A 20,787-nucleotide genomic window follows, 5' to 3' on the forward strand; every position below is an offset into this window, starting at 1 on the left:
GACAGCAACTGTTACGGGTAGCTCACTCTATTCCGTTAGCGGGACATCAGGGGGGCAACAGAACGCGAGCCCGGTTATTGCAGCGTTACTACTGGCCGGGGGCATCTCGAGATGTGGGCAATTTCTGCCGCTCTTGTGATGCCTGCCAGCGAGTGGGTAAGGCGGGCGACCGTGTGAAGGCACCCCTGAAACCCCTACCGATAATAGGGGAACCCTTCCAGAAAGTAGCGATGGATCTTGTAGGACCCCTTATGATTTCTAGCAGGCAGGGAAACACTGTGGAGCAGGTGGAGATAGGGGCACAGTTAAGTGCTAGGCAGAAGGGAGAAGCCAGGGATATGCTAGCTTAGTATGGGGCCCTCTTCACTGACATGCCAGGGACCACACATCTCACAAAACACCCAGTGCTCACAGGGGACCTGCGGCCTCTGCATAAGCACGCTTATAGAGTGTCAGCAGAGGTCAAGACAAGTATGGAGAGAGAGATTGAGGAGATGCGGACCCTAGGGGTTATTACTCCGTCCCAGAGTCCTTGGGCAAGCCCGGTAGTTCTAGTCCCTAAGGACAAGACCACCCGGTTTTGTGTGGACTACCGCTTGCTCAACGCTGGGACGGTGTCAGATGCCTATCCCATGCCCCGATGGATGACTTACTAGATGAACTCGCGGGGGCAAAGTATCTGACCACTATGGATTTGAGCAAAGGCTATTGGCAAATCCCACTGACCCTGGAGGCTAGGGAGAAGTCAGCATTCATCACTCCAAGTGGCCTCTATGAGTTTTTAGTGATGCCATTTGGGATGAAGAATGCCCCGGCTACCTTCCAACGCCTGGTCAATAGGTTACTGGAAGGGATGCAGAGCTATGACGGGGCTTACTTAGATGACATTGCTGTCTTTAGTAATTCCTGGGAATCCCACATAGGACATGTAGCTGCGGTGCTGGATAGGATCAGGGAGGCTGGGCTTACCTTGAAACCCACTAAGTGTATGGAAGGGATGGCAGAGGTCCTGTACTTAGGGCACAGGGTGGGTGGAGGGCACCTCAAACCAGAGCCAGCCAAGGTAGAAGCCATAGTTCAGTGGCCTGTTCCAAAAACCAAGAAACAGGTCGTGGCATTTTTGGGCACCGCAGGGTACTATAGGAAGTTTGTCCCACAGTACAGCGCCGTGGCCAAACCCCTGATTGATTTGACTAAGAAGCAACTGCCTGTGCTTATCACCTGGACTCCGGCCTGTGAAACTGCTTTCCAGGCACTGAAAACTGCGCTTGCTGAGGCCCCCATCCTGGCTGCCCCAGATTATACCAAACATTTCCTCATACAGACTGATGCCTCGGACTTTGGCATTGGGGCTGTGTTGAGCCAAGTGGGGGACGACGGTAGAGAGCACCCTGTGGTGTACCTCAGCCAAAAACTACTTCCCAGAGAGGTGGCCTATGCCACCATTGAGAAAGAGTGCTTGGCCATTGTGTGGGCACTCAAAAAACTCCAGCCCTACGTGTATGGAAGGGCTTTCACGGTCCTCACAGACCACAACCCCCTGAGTTGGCTGCAGAGGGCATCGGGAGAATGCCAAGTTGCTAAGGGGGAGCTTGGCCTTGCAAGAGTTTGAGTTTACTATTCAGCACAAAAAGGGTAGAGAAAACAGCAATGCTGATGGACTTTCACGTCAGGACTATCCCTCTTGAGACTGAGTTCGTTAAGGGTGCCAGCAGTGCCCCACTCCCCGTTAGGGCCAGTGGGCCACAGGTCACCCATTAAGAAGGGGAGGTGTAGAGGGAGAAAGGGGGTGGCCCGGTATTAAAGGAGTTGCACCCCATATGGCCATCCCCTGACCTCACCAGAGAGACAAGGGGTTAACTGGACTGCGGTCCAGGGATGAGGTTTGCACCTTATTATACCTTGAAAATGTATGTTCCCCTGTTCCCATGTTTCATTATAAGCATGTATATTAATGTTTTAAAGTGCATTTCTGTATCTCCAGTTCTGGAGGTCGCCGAGAGTTCATATTTGGCCAATATGTGGAGTCACTGTAGGCATTAAAAACTGGCAAAGGTCGACCCACTGAGCCCACCAGAATGGAACTTATTAATATGTGTAGATATTAAAGTGTATATGTATTTTATTTTGGATCTGTTCTGAAAATGCAGACGCCATTTGCTAGGCTAATAAGTCATGAATGGCAGACGGCTGAGTAGCCAAAGCACGGTGATCAAAAGTAACTGCCTTGATTGTTACCCAATGTCTAGGGATTAATTATTAGTCAATCAACAAACTCTGCCAGTCTAATTGTTACCTGAGGGCATGGGTTAGTCTGTTAGTCTGTGTCTCCACATTAGAGAGTGGATACAGATAATTGTTCACCAATAGGCTGTGTTCAATGTTAAGAATAGGGTTGCACAGGTATATAAACTGTGTCAACCCTACAGTTTTGAGTTGTGCTGGATTGCTGGAGTTGTGCTTCTGATTCCACCTGGAATGTCACTGGATTGATGGAGAATTGCTATTGGATACTTCTCCATTCCCCAACCCTAAGTGTTATCTTCTTGTCTGTTAATTGTACTATATTGCTGTGTTCACCTTATTTAAGGAATAAATATATATTATTATATCTAAGCCTCGTTCAGTTCAACCCAGATATTTGGTGTTCATTATATCTTGTCATAAGCTACCGTGATAGTGTGTGAGGGGGAGGCTGGCGCTGCCCCTGTGTAACGGGTGTGAGAGGGAGGCTGGCGCTGCCCCTGTGTAACGTGTGTGAGAGGGAGGCTGGCACTGCCCTTGTGTAATGTGTGTGAGGGGGAGGCTGGCGCTGCCCCTGTGTAACGGGTGTGAGAGGGAGGCTGGCGCTGCCCCTGTGTAATATGTGTGAGGGGAGGCTGGCACTGCCCCTGTGTAATGTGTGTGAGGGGGAGGCTGGCGCTGCCCCTGTGTAATGTGTGTGAGGGGGAGGCTGCCACTGCCCTGTGTAACGTGTGTGAGGGGGAGGCTGGCGCTGCCCCTGTGTAACGTGTGTGAGAGGGAGGCTGGCGCTGCCCCTGTGTAATATGTGTGAGGGGAGGCTGGCACTGCCCCTGTGTAATGTGTGTGAGGGGGAGGCTGGCACTGCCCCTGTGTAATGTGTGTGAGGGGGAGGCTGGCACTGCCCTGTGTAATATGTGTGAGGGGGAGGCTGGCGCTGCCCCTGTGTAACGTGTGTGAGGCGGAGGCTGGCACTGCCGCTGTGTAACGTGTGTGAGGGGGAGGCTGGCGCTGCCGCTGTGTACTGTGTGTGAGGGAGGCTGGCAGTGCCCCTGTGTAATGTGTGTGAGGGAGAGGCTGGCACTGCCACATTTTGGAACTGATACAGGTGGGGGGGGGGGAGGCTGGCACTGCCACATTTTGGAACTGATACAGGTGGGGAGGGGGAGGCTGGCACTGCCACATTTTGGAACGGATACAGGGGGGGGGGGGGAGGCTGGCACTGCCACATTTTGGAACTGATACAGGTAGGGGGGGGGGGAGGCTGGCACTGCCACATTTTGGAACTGATACAGGTGGGGGAGGGGGGGGCGGGGAGGCTGGCACTGCCACATTTTGGAACGGATACAGGTGGGGGAGGGGGGAGGCTGGCACTGCCACATTTTGGAACGGATACAGGTGGGGGAGGGGGGAGGCTGGCACTGCCACATTTTGGAGCGGATACAGGTGGGGGAGGGGGGAGGCTGGCACTGCCACATTTTGGAACGGATACAGGTGGGGGGGGGGGGGAGGCTGGCACTGCCACGTTTTGGAACTGATACAGGTGGGGGGGGAGGCTGGCACTGCCACATTTTGGAACTGATACAGGTGGGGGGGGGGGGGGGAGGCTGGCACTGCCACATTTTGGAACGGATACGGGGGGGGGAGGCTGGCACTGCCACATTTTGGAACGGATACAGGTGGGGGGGGGGGGGGGGAGGCTGGCACTGCCACATTTTGGAACGGATAGAGGTGGGGGGGGGGGAGGCTGGCACTGCCACGTTTTGGAACTGATACAGGTGGGGGGGGAGGCTGGCACTGCCACGTTTTGGAACTGTGGGGGGGGGGAGGCTGGCACTGCCACATTTTGGAACGGATACAGGTGGGGGGGGGGGGGGAGGCTGGCACTGCCACATTTTGGAACTGATACAGGTGGGGGGGGGGGAGTCTGGCACTGCCACATTTTGTAACTGGTACAGGTGTGGGGGGGGCGGGGAGGCTGGCACTGCCAAATTTTGGAACTGATACAGGTGGGGGGGGGGAGGCTGGCACTGCCACATTTTGGAACTGATACAGGTGGGGGGGGGGGGGAGGCTGGCACTGCCACATTTTGTAACTGATACAGGTGGGGGGGGGGGGGGGGAGGCTGGCACTGCCACATTTTGGAACGGATACAGGTGGGGGGGGGGGGAGGCTGGCACTGCCACATTTTGGAACTGATACAGGTGGGGGGGAGGCTGGCACTGCCACATTTTGGAACTGATACAGGTGGGGGGGGGGGGGGAGGCTGGCACTGCCACATTTTGGAACTGATACAGGTGGGGGGGGGGAGGCTGGCACTGCCACATTTTGGAACTGATACAGGTGGGGGGGGGGGGGGAGGCTGGCACTGCCACATTTTGGAACTGATACAGGGGGGGGGGAGGCTGGCACTGCCACGTTTTGGAACGGATACAGGTGGGGGGGGCGGGGAGGCTGGCACTGCCACATTTTGGAACAGATACGGGTGGGGGGGGGGGGAGGCTGGCACTGCCACATTTTGGAACTGGTACAGGTGGGGGGGGGGGAGGCTGGCACTGCCACATTTTGGAACTGATACAGGTGGGGGGGAGGGGAGGCTGGCACTGCCACATTTTGGAACTGATACAGGTGGGGGGGGGGGGAGGCTGACACTGCCACATTTTGGAACTGATACAGGTGGGGGGGTGGGGGGGAGGCTGGCACTGCCACATTTTGGAACTGATACAGGTGGGGGGTGGGGGGGAGGGAGGGGGGGTGGGAGGGCGTAGGTAAACAGTAGTATGTAGGAGTCTTCTTTAGCTCCCCCCTTACTTGTCCAGACAGGCCACGCTGAGGCAGGTTTCGGGGGCGCTGGGGTGCGTGCGTTCCCCGTTCTCCTGCAGGATGGAGTCTATGAAGGTGGTGGGGGACAAGGGGGTGTCCTCGGCTTCCGGGGTCGCAGGTCTCGGCTCTGCGGCCTCGGGGCTGTCAGACGGCGTCAGAGGCTCCTCCTTAATGATAATCACAGGACTGCAGCTAGGAGAGGACACGGACACGTCAGTGTGCACACGTGTGTGCAGCTAGGAGAGGACACGGACACGTCAGTGTGCACACGTGTGGGTGTGCGTGTGTGCAACTAGAAGAGGACACGGACATGTCAGTGTGCAGCTAGGAGAGGACACGGACACGTCAGTGTGCACACGTGTGTGTGTGTGCGTGTGCAACTAGGAGAGGACACGGACACGTCAGTGTGCACACGTGTGTGCAGCTAGGAGAGGACACGGACACGCTAGAAGGTGTGTCACAGAGATGTGATGTATGTGTGTATATCCCCCGTGTGCAGAGCGGGGTGTCCCTGTGATGTATGTGTGTATATCCCTGTGTGCAGAGCGGGGTGTCCCTGTGATGTATGTGTGTATACCCCCGTGTGCAGTCCCTGTGATGTATGTGTGTGTATACCCCCCCGTGTGCAGAGCGGGGTGTCCCTGTGATGTATGTGTGTATACCCCTGTGTGCAGAGCGGGGTGTCCCTGTGATGTATGTGTGTATACCCCTGTGTGCAGAGCGGGGTGTCCCTGTGATGTATGTGTATACCCCCCTGGGTGCAGAGCGGGGTGTCCCTGTGATGTATGTGTGTATATCCCCTGTGTGCAGAGCGGGATGTCCCTGTGATGTGTGTGTGTATATCCCCTGTGTGCAGAGCGGGGTGTCCCTGTGATGTATGTGTGTATATCCCCTGTGTGCAGAGCGGGGTGTCCTTGCGATGTATGTGTATACCCCCCTGTGTGCAGAGCGGGGTGTCCCTGTGATGTATGTGTGTATACCCCTGTGTGCAGAGCGGGGTGTCCCTGTGATGTATGTGTGTATACCCCTGTGTGCAGAGCGGGGTGTCCCTGTGATGTATGTGTGTATATCCCCCGTGTGCAGAGCGAGGTGTCCCTGTGATGTGTGTGTATACCCCCTGTGTGCAGAGCGGGGTGTCCCTGTGATGTATGTGTGTATACCCCCCGTGTGCAGAGCGGGGTGTCCCTGTGATGTATGTGTGTATATCCCCCGTGTGCAGAGCGGGGTGTCCCTGTGATGTATGTGTGTATACCCCGTGTGCAGAGCGGGGTGTCCCTGTGATGTATGTGTGTATACCCCCCTGTGTGCAGAGCGGGGTGTCCCTGTGATGTATGTGTGTATACCCCGTGTGCAGATTGGGGTTTGTCCCTGTGATGTATGTGTGTATATCCCCTGTGTGCAGAGCGGGGTGTCCCTGTGATGTATGTATATACCCCCGTGTGCAGAGCGGGGTGTCCCTGTGATGTATGTGTGTATATCCCCCGTGTGCAGAGCGGGGTGTCCCTGTGATGTATGTGTATATCCCCGTGTGCAGAGCGGGGTGTCCCTGTGATGTATGTGTGTATATCCCCCGTGTGCAGAGCGGGGTGTCCCTGTGATGTATGTGTGTATATCCCCCGTGTGCAGAGCGGGGTGTCCCTGTGATGTATGTGTATATCCCCCGTGTGCAGAGCGAGGTGTCCCTGTGATGTATGTGTGTATATCCCCGTGTGCAGAGCGGGGTGTCCCTGTGATGTATGTGTGTATACCCCCCGTGTGCAGAGCGGGGTGTCCCTGTGATGTATGTGTGTATATCCCCCGTGTGCAGAGCGGGGTGTCCCTGTGATGTATGTGTGTATACCCCCGTGTGCAGAGCGGGGTGTCCCTGTGATGTATGTGTGTATACCCCCGTGTGCAGAGCGGGGTGTCCCTGTGATGTATGTGTGTATACCCCCTGTGTGCAGAGCGGGGTGTCCCTGTGATGTATGTGTGTATATCCCCTGTGTGCAGAGCGGGGTGTCCCTGTGATGTATGTGTGTATATCCCCGTGTGCAGAGCGGGGTGTCCCTGTGATGTATGTGTATACCCCTGTGTGCAGAGCGGGGTGTCCCTGTGATGTATGTGTATACCCCTGTGTGCAGAGCGGGGTGTCCCTGTGATGTATGTGTGTATATCCCCCGTGTGCAGAGCGGGGTGTCCCTGTGATGTATGTGTGTATATCCCCCGTGTGCAGAGCGGGGTGTCCCTGTGATGTGTGTGTATACCCCCTGTGTGCAGAGCGGGGTGAAACTGTGATGTATGTGTGTATATCCCCGTGTGCAGAGCGGGGTGTCCCTGTGATGTATGTGTGTATATCCCCTGTGTGCAGAGCGGGGTGTCCCTGTGATGTATGTGTGTATACCCCGTGTGCAGAGCGGGGTGTCCCTGTGATGTATGTGTGTATATCCCCCGTGTGCAGAGCGGGGTGTCCCTGTGATGTATGTGTGTATACCCCGTGTGCAGAGCGGGGTGTCCCTGTGATGTATGTGTGTATATCCCCTGTGTGCAGAGCGGGGTGTCCCTGTGATGTATGTGTGTATATCCCCCATGTGCAGAACAGGGTGTCCCTGTGATGTATGTGTGTATACCCCCTGTGTGCAGAGCGGGGTGTCCCTGTGATGTATGTGTGAATATCCCCTGTGTGCAGAGCGGGGTGTCCCTGTGATGTATGTGTGTATATCCCCTGTGTGCAGAGCGGGGTGTCCCTGTGATGTGTGTGTATATCCCCTGTGTGCAGAGCGGGGTGTCCCTGTGATGTATGTGTGTATACCCCCCGTGTGCAGAGCGGGGTGTCCCTGTGATGTATGTGTATACCCCTGTGTGCAGAGCGGGGTGTCCCTGTGATGTGTGTGTATACCCCCGTGTGCAGAGCGGGGTGTCCCTGTGATGTATGTGTGTATACCCCTGTGTGCAGAGCGGGGTGTCCCTGTTATGTATGTGTGTATATCCCCTGTGTGCAGAGCGGGGTGTCCCTGTGATGTGTGTGTATACCCCCGTGTGCAGAGCGGGGTGTCCCTGTGATGTATGTGTGTATATCCCCTGTGTGCAGAGCGGGGTGTCCCTGTGGTGTGTGTGTGTATACCCCCGTGTGCAGAGCGGGGTGTCCCTGTGATGTGTGTGTATACCCCCGTGTGCAGAGCGGGGTGTCCCTGTGATGCATATGTGTATATCCCGTGTGCAGAGCGAGGTGTCCCTGTGATGTATGTATGTGTATACCCCCCGTGTGCAGAGCGGGGTGTCCCTGTGATGTATGTGTGTATACCCCCGTGTGCAGAGCGGGGTGTCCCTGTGATGTATGTGTGTATATCCCCTGTGTGCAGAGCGGGGTGTCCCTGTGATGTATGTGTGTATACCCCCGTGTGCAGAGCGGGGTGTCCCTGTGATGTATGTGTATATCCCCTGTGTGCAGAGCGGGGTGTCCCTGTGATGTATGTGTGTATATCCCCCGTGTGCAGAGCGGGGTGTCCCTGTGATGTATGTGTGTATACCCCCCGTATGCAGAGCGGGGTGTCCCTGTGATGTATGTGTGTATACCCCCGTGTGCAGAGCGGGGTGTCCCTGTGATGTATGTGTGTATATCCCCTGTGTGCAGAGCGGGGTGTCCCTGTGATGTATGTGTATATCCCCCATGTGCAGAGCGGGGTGTCCCTGTGATGTATGTGTGTATACCCCCGTGTGCAGAGCGGGGTGTCCCTGTGATGTATGTGTGTATACCCCTGTGTGCAGAGCGGGGTGTCCCTGTGATGTATGTGTGTATACCCCCGTGTGCAGAGCGGGGTGTCCCTGTGATGTATGTGTATATCCCCTGTGTGCAGAGCGGGGTGTCCCTGTGATGTATGTGTGTATATCCCAAGTGTGCAGAGCGGGGTGTCCCTGTGATGTATGTGTGTATACCCCCCGTATGCAGAGCGGGGTGTCCCTGTGATGTATGTGTGTATACCCCCGTGTGCAGAGCGGGGTGTCCCTGTGATGTATGTGTGTATATCCCCTGTGTGCAGAGCGGGGTGTCCCTGTGATGTATGTGTATATCCCCCGTGTGCAGAGCGGGGTGTCCCTGTGATGTATGTGTGTATACCCCCGTGTGCAGAGCGGGGTGTCCCTGTGATGTATGTGTGTATACCCCTGTGTGCAGAGCGGGGTGTCCCTGTGATGTATGTGTGTATATCCCCTGTGTGCAGAGCGGGGTGTCCCTGTGATGTATGTGTGTATACCCCCTGTGTGCAGAGCGGGGTGTCCCTGTGATGTATGTGTGTATATCCCCGTGTGCAGAGCGGGGTGTCCCTGTGATGTATGTGTGTATATCCCCGTGTGCAGAGCGGGGTGTCCCTGTGATGTATGTGTGTATATCCCCGTGTGCAGAGCGGGGTGTCCCTGTGATGTATGTGTGTATATCCCCTGTGTGCAGAGCGGGGTGTCCCTGTGATGTATGTGTGTATACCCCTGTGTGCAGAGCGGGGTGTCCCTGTGATGTATGTGTATAGCCCCTGTGTGCAGAGCGGGGTGTCCCTGTGATGTATGTGTGTATACCCCCGTGTGCAGAGCGGGGTGTCCCTGTGATGTATGTGTATATACCCCTGTGTGCAGAGCGGGGTGTCCCTGTGATGTATGTGTGTATATCCCCTGTGTGCAGAGCGGGGTGTCCCTGTGATGTATATGTGTACATCCCCATGTGCAGAGCGGGGTGTCCCTGTGATGTATGTGTGTATATCCCCGTGTGCAGAGCGGGGTGTCCCTGTGATGTATGTGTGTATATCCCCGTGTGCAGAGCGGGGTGTCCCTGTGATGTATGTGTGTATATCCCCTGTGTGCAGAGCGGGGTGTCCCTGTGATGTATGTGTGTATACCCCTGTGTGCAGAGCGGGGTGTCCCTGTGATGTATGTGTATAGCCCCTGTGTGCAGAGCGGGGTGTCCCTGTGATGTATGTGTGTATACCCCCGTGTGCAGAGCGGGGTGTCCCTGTGATGTATGTGTATATACCCCTGTGTGCAGAGCGGGGTGTCCCTGTGATGTATGTGTGTATATCCCCTGTGTGCAGAGCGGGGTGTCCCTGTGATGTATATGTGTACATCCCCATGTGCAGAGCGGGGTGTCCCTGTGATGTATGTGTGTATACCCCCCCGTATGCAGAGCGGGGTGTCCCTGTGATGTATGTGTGTATACCCCCCGTGTGCAGAGCGGGGTGTCCCTGTGATGTATTTGTGTATATCCCCCGTGTGCAGAGCGGGGTGTCCCTGTGATGTATGTGTATATCCCCCGTGTGCAGAGCGGGGTGTCCCTGTGATGTATGTGTGTATACCCCCTGTGTGCAGAGCGGGGTGTCCCTGTGATGTATGTGTGTATACCCCGTGTGCAGAGCGGGGTGTCCCTGTGATGTATGTATATACCCCCGTGTGCAGAGCGGGGTGTCCCTGTGATGTATGTGTGTATATCCCCGTGTGCAGAGCGGGGTGTCCCTGTGATGTATGTGTGTATATCCCCTGTGTGCAGAGCGGGGTGTCCCTGTGATGTATGTGTGTATATCCCGTGTGTGCAGAGTGGGGTGTCCCTGTGATGTATGTGTGTATACCCCCGTGTGCAGAGCGGGGTGTCCCTGTGATGTATATGTGTATACCCCCGTGTGCAGAGCGGGGTGTCCCTGTGATGTATATGTGTATACCCCCGTGTGCAGAGCGGGGTGTCCCTGTGATGTATATGTGTATACCCCCGTGTGCAGAGTGGGGTGTCCCTGTGATGTATGTGTGTATACCCCTGTGTGCAGAGCGGGGTGTCCCTGTGATGTATGTGTGTATATCCCCGTGTGCAGAGCGGGGTGTCCCTGTGATGTATGTGTGTATATCCCCCGTGTGCAGAGCGGGGTGTCCCTGTGATGTATGTGTGTATATCCCCGTGTGCAGAGCGGGGTGTCCCTGTGATGTATGTGTGTATATCCCCTGTGTGCAGAGCGGGGTGTCCCTGTGATGTATGTGTGTATATCCCCGTGTGCAGAGCGGGGTGTCCCTGTGATGTATGTGTGTATATCCCCTGTGTGCAGAGCGGGGTGTCCCTGTGATGTATGTGTGTATATCCCCGTGTGCAGAGCGGGGTGTCCCTGTGATGTATGTGTATATCCCGTGTGTGCAGAGCGGGGTGTCCCTGTGATGTATGTGTGTATATCCCTGTGTGCAGAGCGGGGTGTCCCTGTGATGTATGTGTGTATATCCCCTGTGTGCAGAGCGGGGTGTCCCTGTGATGTATGTGTGTATATCCCTGTGTGCAGAGCGGGGTGTCCCTGTGATGTATGTGTGTATATCCCCTGTGTGCAGAGCGGGGTGTCCCTGTGATGTATGTGTGTATACCCCCCGTGTGCAGAGCGGGGTGTCCCTGTGATGTATGTATGTGTATACCCCCCGTGTGCAGAGCGGGGTGTCCCTGTTACATATAGTAAAATAGTTACATAGTAGAGGAGGTTGAAAAAAGACGTACGTCCATCAAGTTCAACCTATGCCAAATTTAGACGACAGATACTTTATCCTATATCTATACTTACTTATTGATCCAGAAAAAATTAATTCCTTCCTGACTCCAAGAATTGGCAATCGGATTAATCCCTGGATCAACATCCTTCCCATGTATTCTTATTTGGTATATCCCTGTATACCTTTCCCATCTAAAAAGATGTCCAACCTTTTTTTGAACAAATCTATTGTATCTGCCATCACAGTCTCCATGGGTAATGAATTCCACATTTTAACTGCCCTTACTGTAAAGAACCCTTTCCTTTGTTGCTGGTGAAATTTCCTTTCCTCCAACCTTAAGGGATGGCCCGAGTCCTTTGTACTGCCCGTGGGATGAATAGTTATTTTGAAAGCTTCTTGTATTGTCCCTGAATAGCTCTTCTCTGCACTCTCTATTTCCATAATGTCTTTTCATAGGATTGGTGCCCAAAATTGTACTAATGCTTTGTAAAGGGGCATAATTATGTTTACTTCCCTTCCATCCATTGCCTGTTTGATGCAAGATAAGATCTTGTTTGCCTTTGCAGCTACTGCATGACATTGGGCACTATTGCTAAGCCTGCTGTCTACCACCACTCCTAAATCCTTCTCCATCAAGGATTCCCCCAATATATCTCCATTTAATTTGTAAGTTGCCTTTTTATTCTTGCATCCCAAATGCATAACCTTACATTTATCCGTATTAAACCTCATCTGCCATTTACCTGCCCACGTTTCCAGTCTCTCCAAGTCCTTCTGAAGAGAAATTACATCCAGCTCTGATTCTATTACCTTACACAATTTAGTATCATCAGCAAAGATGGAGACTTTGCTCTCGATCCCAACCTCAAGGTCATTAATAAACAAGTTAAAAAGCAGGGGTCCCAGTACCGATCCCTGAGGTACTCCACTCACGACTTGAGCCCAACCTGAAAAAGTTCCATTTATGACAACCCTCTGTTGTCTGTCCTTTAACCAGTTTTCAATCCAGGTGCATATATTATTACTGAGTCCAATTTTCTTTATTTTGTACACCAACCTCTTGTGTGAAACCGTATCAAAAGCCTTTGCAAAATCTAAGTAGACCACATCAACTGCATTACCCTGGTCTAAATTCCTACTTACCTCCTCAAAGAAACAAATAAGGTTAGTTTGGCAAGATCTATCCTTCATAAATCCATGCTGACTATTACTAATAATTTTGTTTTCCATTAGGTATTCCTGAATATTATCCCGTATTAAACCTTAAAGTAGTTTCCCTACTATTGAAGTCAGGCTTACAGGTCTGTAATTCCCCGGTTGTGATCGAGCTCCCTTTTTAAATATAGGCACCACATCTGCTTTACGCCAATCTTGTGGTACTGAGCCTGTGGAAATGGAGTCCTTGAATATTAAATATAATGGTTTTGCTATTACTGAGCTTAACTCCTTGAGAACTCTTGGATGTATGCCATCGGGGCCAGGTGCCTTATTTACTTAAATCTTTTCAAGTCGCTTATGAACTTCTTCCTCAGTTCATTAATATGGAGGTTGTGGCTTCCTCCTGTGGCGCTACTATTGAACTTGATTCTTCCCTGGTAAACACAGAGGCAAAGAATTTGTTTAATACCTCAGCTTTTTCCTTATCTCCAATAATCTGCCTACCCATCTCACACTGAAAGGGTCCTATATTTTCTTTCCTCATTTTTTTTGTTATTAAGGTACTTAAAGAACTTTTTAGGGTTGACCTTACTTTCTATTGCAATCCTTTTTTCCTTTTCCATTTTTGCTAATTTGATTGCCCTTTTGCAATTTTTGTTACATTCCTTATAATTCTGATATGATGTCTCCGTCCCTTCTGACTTAAAGAATCTAAATGCCTTCCTCTTCTTGTCCATTTCCTCCCCTAAATGTTTATTTAGCCACATTGGTTTTGACTTATTTCTTTTATACTTATTACCCAAGGGTATTCACTGATAAGTGTGCTTTTCTAACAATGTTTAAAAGACTGCCCATTTATCTTCTACATTTTCCCTGCAAAAACATCATCCCATTGTATTACTATTAGATTAGACCTCAGTTTATTAAAATCTGCCTTTCTAACGTTTAGGTCTTTGTTGAACCCAAGTAATCTGTTTTTTGATCATTTATTTCAAATGAGACCATGTTATGATCACTGTTACCCAAATGTTCCAGGACTTGAATATTTGTTATTACTTCTACATTGTTTGATATGACCAAATCCAGAACTGCCCCTCTCCTGGTTGGTTCCTCAATAATTTGGGTCATATAATTGTCTTTAAGCACCCCCAAAAACCTGTTTCCTTTTGTTGTAACACTAATCTCATTGCCCCAGTCTATGTCTGGATAATTAAAATCCCCCATTATGCAAACATGACCCAGTTTTGATGCCTTCTCCATTTGCAAATGTATTTTAGCTTCCTCAATCTCACCGCTATTTGGTGGTTTATAGCATATTCCCACAAACATTTTCTTTATACTTTTACCTCCACTGCTAATTTCTATCCACAAGGTCTCTACATTTTCATCATTCCCTTCATAGACATCATCCCTTATAATAGGTTTTAGATCTGGTTTAACATATAGACATACTCCACCTCCCCTTCTATTTGTTCGATCCTTCCGAAAGAGAGAATAACCCTCTGAATTAACTGTCCAGTCATGAGTTTCATCCCACCATGTTTCAGTAATGCCTATGATATCATACTGCTCCCTTGCAGATATTAATTCAGGCTCCCCCATTTTATCTGTCAGGCTTCTTGCATTAGCAAGCATGCATTTCAGTCTTTTTTTCAGCCTGTACTATTATCTTATCTGCTCCTTCCTTTCTGCTCCCACTTGGTTTAGTCTTTAGAAGTTTTCTAGTATTATCTCTATTTACTATGGGTGTCTCACTGCTTGTCAAACTTGCACTTGCCCCCATTCTACCTCAATACCACCTTGTATCCTCCTCTATTCCATTTAGTTCATTATCTGTTTCATTCCCCTCCCCCCTCCATCCTAGTTTAAAATCTCCTCCAACCTTTTTAGCATTCTCCCCCCTAGCACAGAAGATCCCTCTTCATTGAGGTGCAATCCGTCCCTAGAATATAGATGGCACCTCTCAGAAAAGGAGTCCCAGTGCTCTAAAAACCCAACTCCTCCTTCCTGCACCACTTTCTTAGCCATGCATTAACCTCCCTGATCTCTGACATGCGGTAGCGCATGGCACTGGTAGTATTTCAGAAAATACTACCTTGGAGGTCCTTGCCTTAATCTTTTGGCCTAGATCCCTGAAATCATTTTTTAGGACCCTCCATCTTTCTCTAACTTTGTCATTGGTGCCAACGTGTACCAAGACCGCCGGGTCAATCCCAGCCCCCCCCCCCCAACAATCTGTCCAGATCCGCAATGTGCCGAACCCGAGCACCCGGGAGACAACAAACTGTTCGGTTCATGCGGTCACGGCAACAGATTGCCCTATCTACCTTTCTAATAATGGAGTCCCCTACCACCACAATCTTTCTTTGCATCTGAGCATCCTGAGTCCCCTCTGTGCTGGAGGAACTATTCCCCTGGCTGCTAGAGGAATTAGTCTCCCCCAGCCTTCCCATTTCTGCCCCGACATTCCCAATATCTTCACTCAACTCAGCAAATCTATTGGGATGGGTCAGCTCAGAAACGACCTGCCTCTCCCTATTGCCCCTGCTTCCCCTTCTAACCGTCACCCAGCTACCTACCTGCTCCTCACTAACAGCAACCAAGCTACCTACCTGCTCCTCACTAACAGCGCCACCATCTGCACCACTAGTCGATGCAAGGGCCTGCTCAGTGAGCTCTAATTCCCTTTCAAGATTGCCAATGTCCCTCAATATTGCAAGTTTCCTCTTCAGATCAGCAATCTCTGATTCTAAAGAGACCACCCGCTCACACCTCTCACAGCGGTGTGCTCCTTGGAACAGCTGCTCCAAGTGCACATACATGTGGCAAGATGTGCACTGAGTGGCATTTTCAATCCTGCTCATTCTAGCAACTATGAAGTTTAGAAGTACTAACAGTAAACTGTACTTCAATAAACTATACCTTGTTTAACCTGCTTCTGGTTCTAACTGCACACACTTTAAACAACCAGCACTTTAAATCAACCACACAGATCAGCCAGTACACGCAAGCTCGTGATGTATATGTGTATACACCCATACCTCTCCTCCCGGCTGGGGGTTCGGGGACAGGGAAGGGCTGGACCTGAGCGAGCTCCGTCACGTCAGAGATGATTGGGCCAGCGGAGGACTCTGGGGAGTACCGACCAGATGCAGTGAATCCAGGAAGGGAGGCCTGAAACCCAAGGAACACGGACTGGGTCAGGGGTGGAGCCAGGCGGTGACTAAGGGGACCTCCACTCACCGTCACACAGCCCCCCCCTCACCGTCACACAGCCCCCCCGCTCACCGTCACACAGCCCCCCCCCTCACCCAGCCCCCCCCTCACCGTCACACAGCCCCCCGCTCACCGTCACACAGCCCCCCGCTCACCGTCACACAGCCCCCCGCTCACCGTCACACAGCCCCCCGCTCACCGTCACACAGCCCCCCCCGCTCACCGTCACACAGCCCCCCCCCCTCACCGTCACACAGCCCCCCCCCCTCACCGTCACACAGCCCCCCCCTCACCGTCACACAGCCCCCCCGCTCACCGTCACACAGCCCCGCCGCTCACCGTCACACAGCCCCCCGCTCACCGTCACACAGCCCCCCGCTCACCGTCACACAGCCCCCCCCCCTCACCGTCACACAGCCCCCCCCCCTCACCGTCACACAGCCCCCCCCTCACCGTCACACAGCCCCCCGCTCACCGTCACACAGCCCCCCGCTCACCGTCACACAGCCCCCCGCTCACCGTCACACAGCCCCCCGCTCACCGTCACACAGCCCCCCGCTCACCGTCACACAGCCCCCCGCTCACCGTCACACAGCCCCCCGCTCACCGTCACACAGCCCCCCGCTCACCGTCACTGCCCCTCGCTCACCGTCACTGCCCCTCCCTCACCGTCACTGCCCCGCGCTCACCGTCACTGCCCCCGCTCACCGTCACTGCCCATCGCTCACCGTCACTGCCCATCGCTCACCGTCACTGCCCATCGCTCACCGTCACTGCCCCTCGCTCACCGTCACTGCCCCCGCTCACCGTCACTGCCCCCCGCTCACCGTCACTGCCCCTCCCTCACCGTCACTGCCCCCGCTCACCGTCACTGCCCCTCGCTCACCGTCACTGCCCCCGCTCACCGTCACTGCCCCCCGCTCACCGTCACTGCCCCCCGCTCACCGTCACTGCCCCCCGCTCACCGTCACTGCCCCCCGCTCACCGTCACTGCCCTCCGCTCACCGTCACTGCCCCTCGCTCACCGTCACTCCCCTCGCTCACCGTCACTCCCCCTCGCTCACCGTCACTCCCCCTCGCTCACCGTCACTGCCCCCGCTCACCGTCACTCCCCCTCGCTCACCGTCACTGCCCCGCGCTCACCGTCACTGCCCCCGCTCACCGTCACTGCCCCTCCCTGACCGTCACTGCCCCCGCTCACCGTCACTGCCCCCCGCTCACCGTCACTGCCCCCGCTCACCGTCACTGCCCCTCGCTCACCGTCACTCCCCCTCGCTCACCGTCACTCCCCCTCATTCACCGTCACTCCCCCTCACTCACTGTCACTCCCCCTCACTCACTGTCACTCCCCCTTACTCACTGTAACTGCCCCATTCTCCTGTTCTGCCCCTCACTCACTGTCACTCCCCTCACTCACTGTCACTCCCCCTCACTCACTGTCACTCCCCCTCACTCACTGTCACTCCCCCTCACTCACTGTCACTGCCCCCTCCCTCACCGTCACTGCCCCTCCCTCACCGTCACTGCCCCTCCCTCACCGTCACTGCCCCCCGCTCACCGTCACTGCCCCTCGCTCACCACTGCCCCCCGCTCACCGTCACTGCCCCCCGCTCACCGTCACTGCCCCCCGCTCACCGTCACTGCCCCCCGCTCACCGTCACTGCCCCCCGCTCACCGTCACTGCCCCCCGCTCACCGTCACTGCCCTCCGCTCACCGTCACTGCCCCTCGCTCACCGTCACTCCCCCCTCGCTCACCGTCACTCCCCTCGCTCACCGTCACTCCCCCTCGCTCACCGTCACTCCCCCTCGCTCACCGTCACTGCCCCCCGCTCACCGTCACTCCCCCTCGCTCACCGTCACTGCCCCGCGCTCACCGTCACTGCCCCCGCGCTCACCGTCACTGCCCATCGCTCACCGTCACTGCCCCCGCTCACCGTCACTGCCCCTCCCTGACCGTCACTGCCCCCGCTCACCGTCACTGCCCCCCGCTCACCGTCACTGCCCCCCGCTCACCGTCACTGCCCCTCGCTCACCGCCACTCCCCCTCGCTCACCGCCACTCCCCCTCGCTCACCGTCACTCCCCCTCGCTCACCGTCACTGCCCCCCCGCTCACCGTCACTTCCCCTCGCTCACCGTCACTGCCCCGCGCTCACCGTCACTGCCCCGCGCTCACCGTCACTGCCCATCGCTCACCGTCACTGCCCCCGCTCACCGTCACTGCCCCTCCCTGACCGTCACTGCCCCCCGCTCACCGTCACTGCCCCCGCTCACCGTCACTGCCCCCCGCTCACCGTCACTGCCCCTCGCTCACCGTCACTGCCCCTCGCTCACCGTCACTGCCCCCGCTCACCGTCACTGCCCCCCGCTCACCGTCACTCCCCCTCGCTCACCGTCACTCCCCTCGCTCACCGTCACTCCCCCTCGCTCACCGTCACTGCCCCCGCTCACCGTCACTGCCCCCCCGCTCACCGTCACTGCCCCTCCGTCACCGTCTTTGCCCCCCGCTCACCGTCACTGCCCCTCGCTCACCGTCACTCCCCCCTCACCCACCGTCACTCCCTCTCACCCACTGTCACTCCCCCTTACTCACTGTAACTGCCCATTCTCCTGTTCTGCCCTCACTCACTGTCACTCCCCCTCACTCACTGTCACTCCCCCTCACTCACTGTCACTCCCCCTCACTCACTGTCACTCCCCCTCACTCACCGTCCTCACTCACCGTCACTCCCCCTCACTCACCGTCACTCCCCCTCATTCACTGTAACTCCCCCTCACTCACTGTAACCTCCCCCTCACTCACTGTCACTCCCCCTCACTCACTGTCACTCCCCTCACTCACTGTCACTCCCCCTCACTCACTGTCACTCCCCCTCACTCACTGTCACTCCCCCCTCACTCACTGTCACTCCCCCTCCTCACTGTCACTCCCCCTCACTCACTGTCACTCCCCCTCACTCACTGTCACTCCCCTCACTCACTGTCACTCCCCCTTACTCACTGTAACTGCCCCATTCTCCTGTTCTGCCCCTCACTCACTGTCACTCCCCCTCACTCACTGTCACTCCCCTCTCACTGTCACTCCCCCTCACTCACTGTCACTCCCCCTCACTCACTGTCACTCCCCCTCACTCACTGTCACTCCCCCTCACCCACTGTCACTCCCCCTCACCCACTGTCACCTCCCCCTCACCCACTGTCACTCCCCCTCACCCACTGTCACTCCCCCTTACTCACTGTAACTGCCCCATTCTCCTGTTCTGCCCCTCACCCACTGTCACTCCCCCTTACTCACTGTAACTGCCCCATTCTCCTGTTCTGCCCCTCACTCACTGTCACTCCCCCTCACTCCTGACCTGCAGTCGCTCCTTCTGTTCCTTACAGTCAGACACATCTCCCCCAGCCCCCCCCCCCCAGCACTCACAGGGTAAGTGGCTGCTCCGTGCGCCGGCTCCAGCGAGTACTGCCGGCTGTACTTGGGGAGTGGGTGAGTGGAGCCCGCCGTCATTCAGCATGAGGGGGCTACAGGGGGAGCACGGAGAGAACAAGAGGGTGAGTGCTCCCCGATAACCAGAGGCGAGAGGGGGGGGAGAGAGGCGAGAGGGGGGAGACAGGCGAGACGAGAGACAGGCGAGAGGGGGGGGGGGGTTAGACAGGCGAGAGGGGGACGGGGGGGAGACAGGCGAGAAGGGGGACGGGGGAGACAGGAGAGAAGGGGGACGGGGGGAGACAGGAGAGAAGGGGGACGGGGGGGAGACAGGAGAGAAGGGTGACGGGGGGAGACAGGAGAGAAGGGGTGACGGGGGGGAGACAGGCGAGAAGGGTGACGGGGGGAGAGACAGGCGAGAGAGGGGGGAGACAGGCGAGAGGGGGACGGGGGGGGAGACAGGCGACAGGGGAACGGGGGGGAGACAGGAGAGAAGGGGGACGGGGGGGAGACAGGAGAGAAGGGGGACGGGGGGGAGACAGGAGAGAAGGGGGGACGGGGGGGAGACCAGCAGAGAAGGGGGACGGGGGGGAGACAGGAGAGAAGGGGGACAGGGGGGAGACAGGAGAGAAGGGGGACGGGGGGAGACGCAGGCGAGAGGGGGGGAGACAGGCGAGAGGTGGGGAGAGCCAGGCGAGAGGTGGGGGAACCAGGCGAGAGGGGGGGGGGGGAGCCAGGCGAGGGGGGGGGGGAGCCAGGCGAGAGAGGGGGGGGGAGCCAGGCGAGAGGGGGGGGAGACAGGCGAGGGGGGGGAGACAGGCGAGGGGGGGGAGAGACAGGCGAGGGGGGGGGAGGAGACAGGCGAGGGGGGGAGGAGACAGGCGAGAGGGGGGGGGGAGACGGGCGAGAGGGGGGGGGGGGAGACGGGCGAGAGGGGGGGGAGACGGGCGAGAGGGGGAGACGGGCGAGGGGGGAGACGGGCGAGGGGGGAGACGGGCGAGGGGGGAGACGGGCGAGGGGGGAGACGGGGGAGACGGGCGAGGGGGGAGACGGGCGAGAGGGGGGGGGAGACGGGCGAGAGGGGGGGGACACGGGCGAGAGGGGGGGGACACGGGCGAGAGGGGGGGGGACACGGGCGAGGGGGGGGGACACGGGCGAGGGGAGAGGGAGGTCGAGAAGGGGAGGGGAGAGAAGGTCGAGAAGGGGAGAGAGAAGGTCGAGAAGGGAGGGAGAGAAGGTCGAGAAGGGGAGGGGAGAGAAGGTCGAGGGGGAGGGGAGAGAAGGTCGAGGGGGACGGGAGAGAAGGGCGAGGGGGTGGGGGACGGGAGAGAAAGGGGAGGGGGGACGAGAAAGAAGGGAGAGGTGGTGGGGGACGAGAGAGAAGGGGCGAGGGAGTGGGGGACGAGAGAGAAGGTGAGAGGGGAGAGGGACAGGAGAGGGGACGGGAGA

The 20,787-nt window shown here is 56.0% G+C and overlaps 1 protein-coding gene across 1 annotated transcript in view; it reads right to left on the reverse strand.

Annotated features, from left to right (window-relative positions):
- Positions 1-19,433, reverse strand: part of LOC142477408 (heat shock factor protein-like) — a gene marked incomplete at its 5' end in the record, with an annotated part of 38,349 nt that extends 18,916 nt beyond the window's left edge. The window contains 5 exon segments of the mRNA XM_075582253.1: positions 5,053-5,256; positions 5,479-5,488; positions 15,738-15,870; positions 19,336-19,413; positions 19,415-19,433. Coding sequence (XP_075438368.1) covers positions 5,053-5,256; positions 5,479-5,488; positions 15,738-15,870; positions 19,336-19,413; positions 19,415-19,433 — 444 coding nt within the window.
- Between the last annotated feature and the right edge of the window lie 1,354 nt (positions 19,434-20,787).

Source organism: Ascaphus truei, unplaced genomic scaffold (assembly GCF_040206685.1).
Source record: "Ascaphus truei isolate aAscTru1 unplaced genomic scaffold, aAscTru1.hap1 HAP1_SCAFFOLD_2070, whole genome shotgun sequence".
Taxonomy (NCBI): domain Eukaryota; kingdom Metazoa; phylum Chordata; class Amphibia; order Anura; family Ascaphidae; genus Ascaphus; species Ascaphus truei.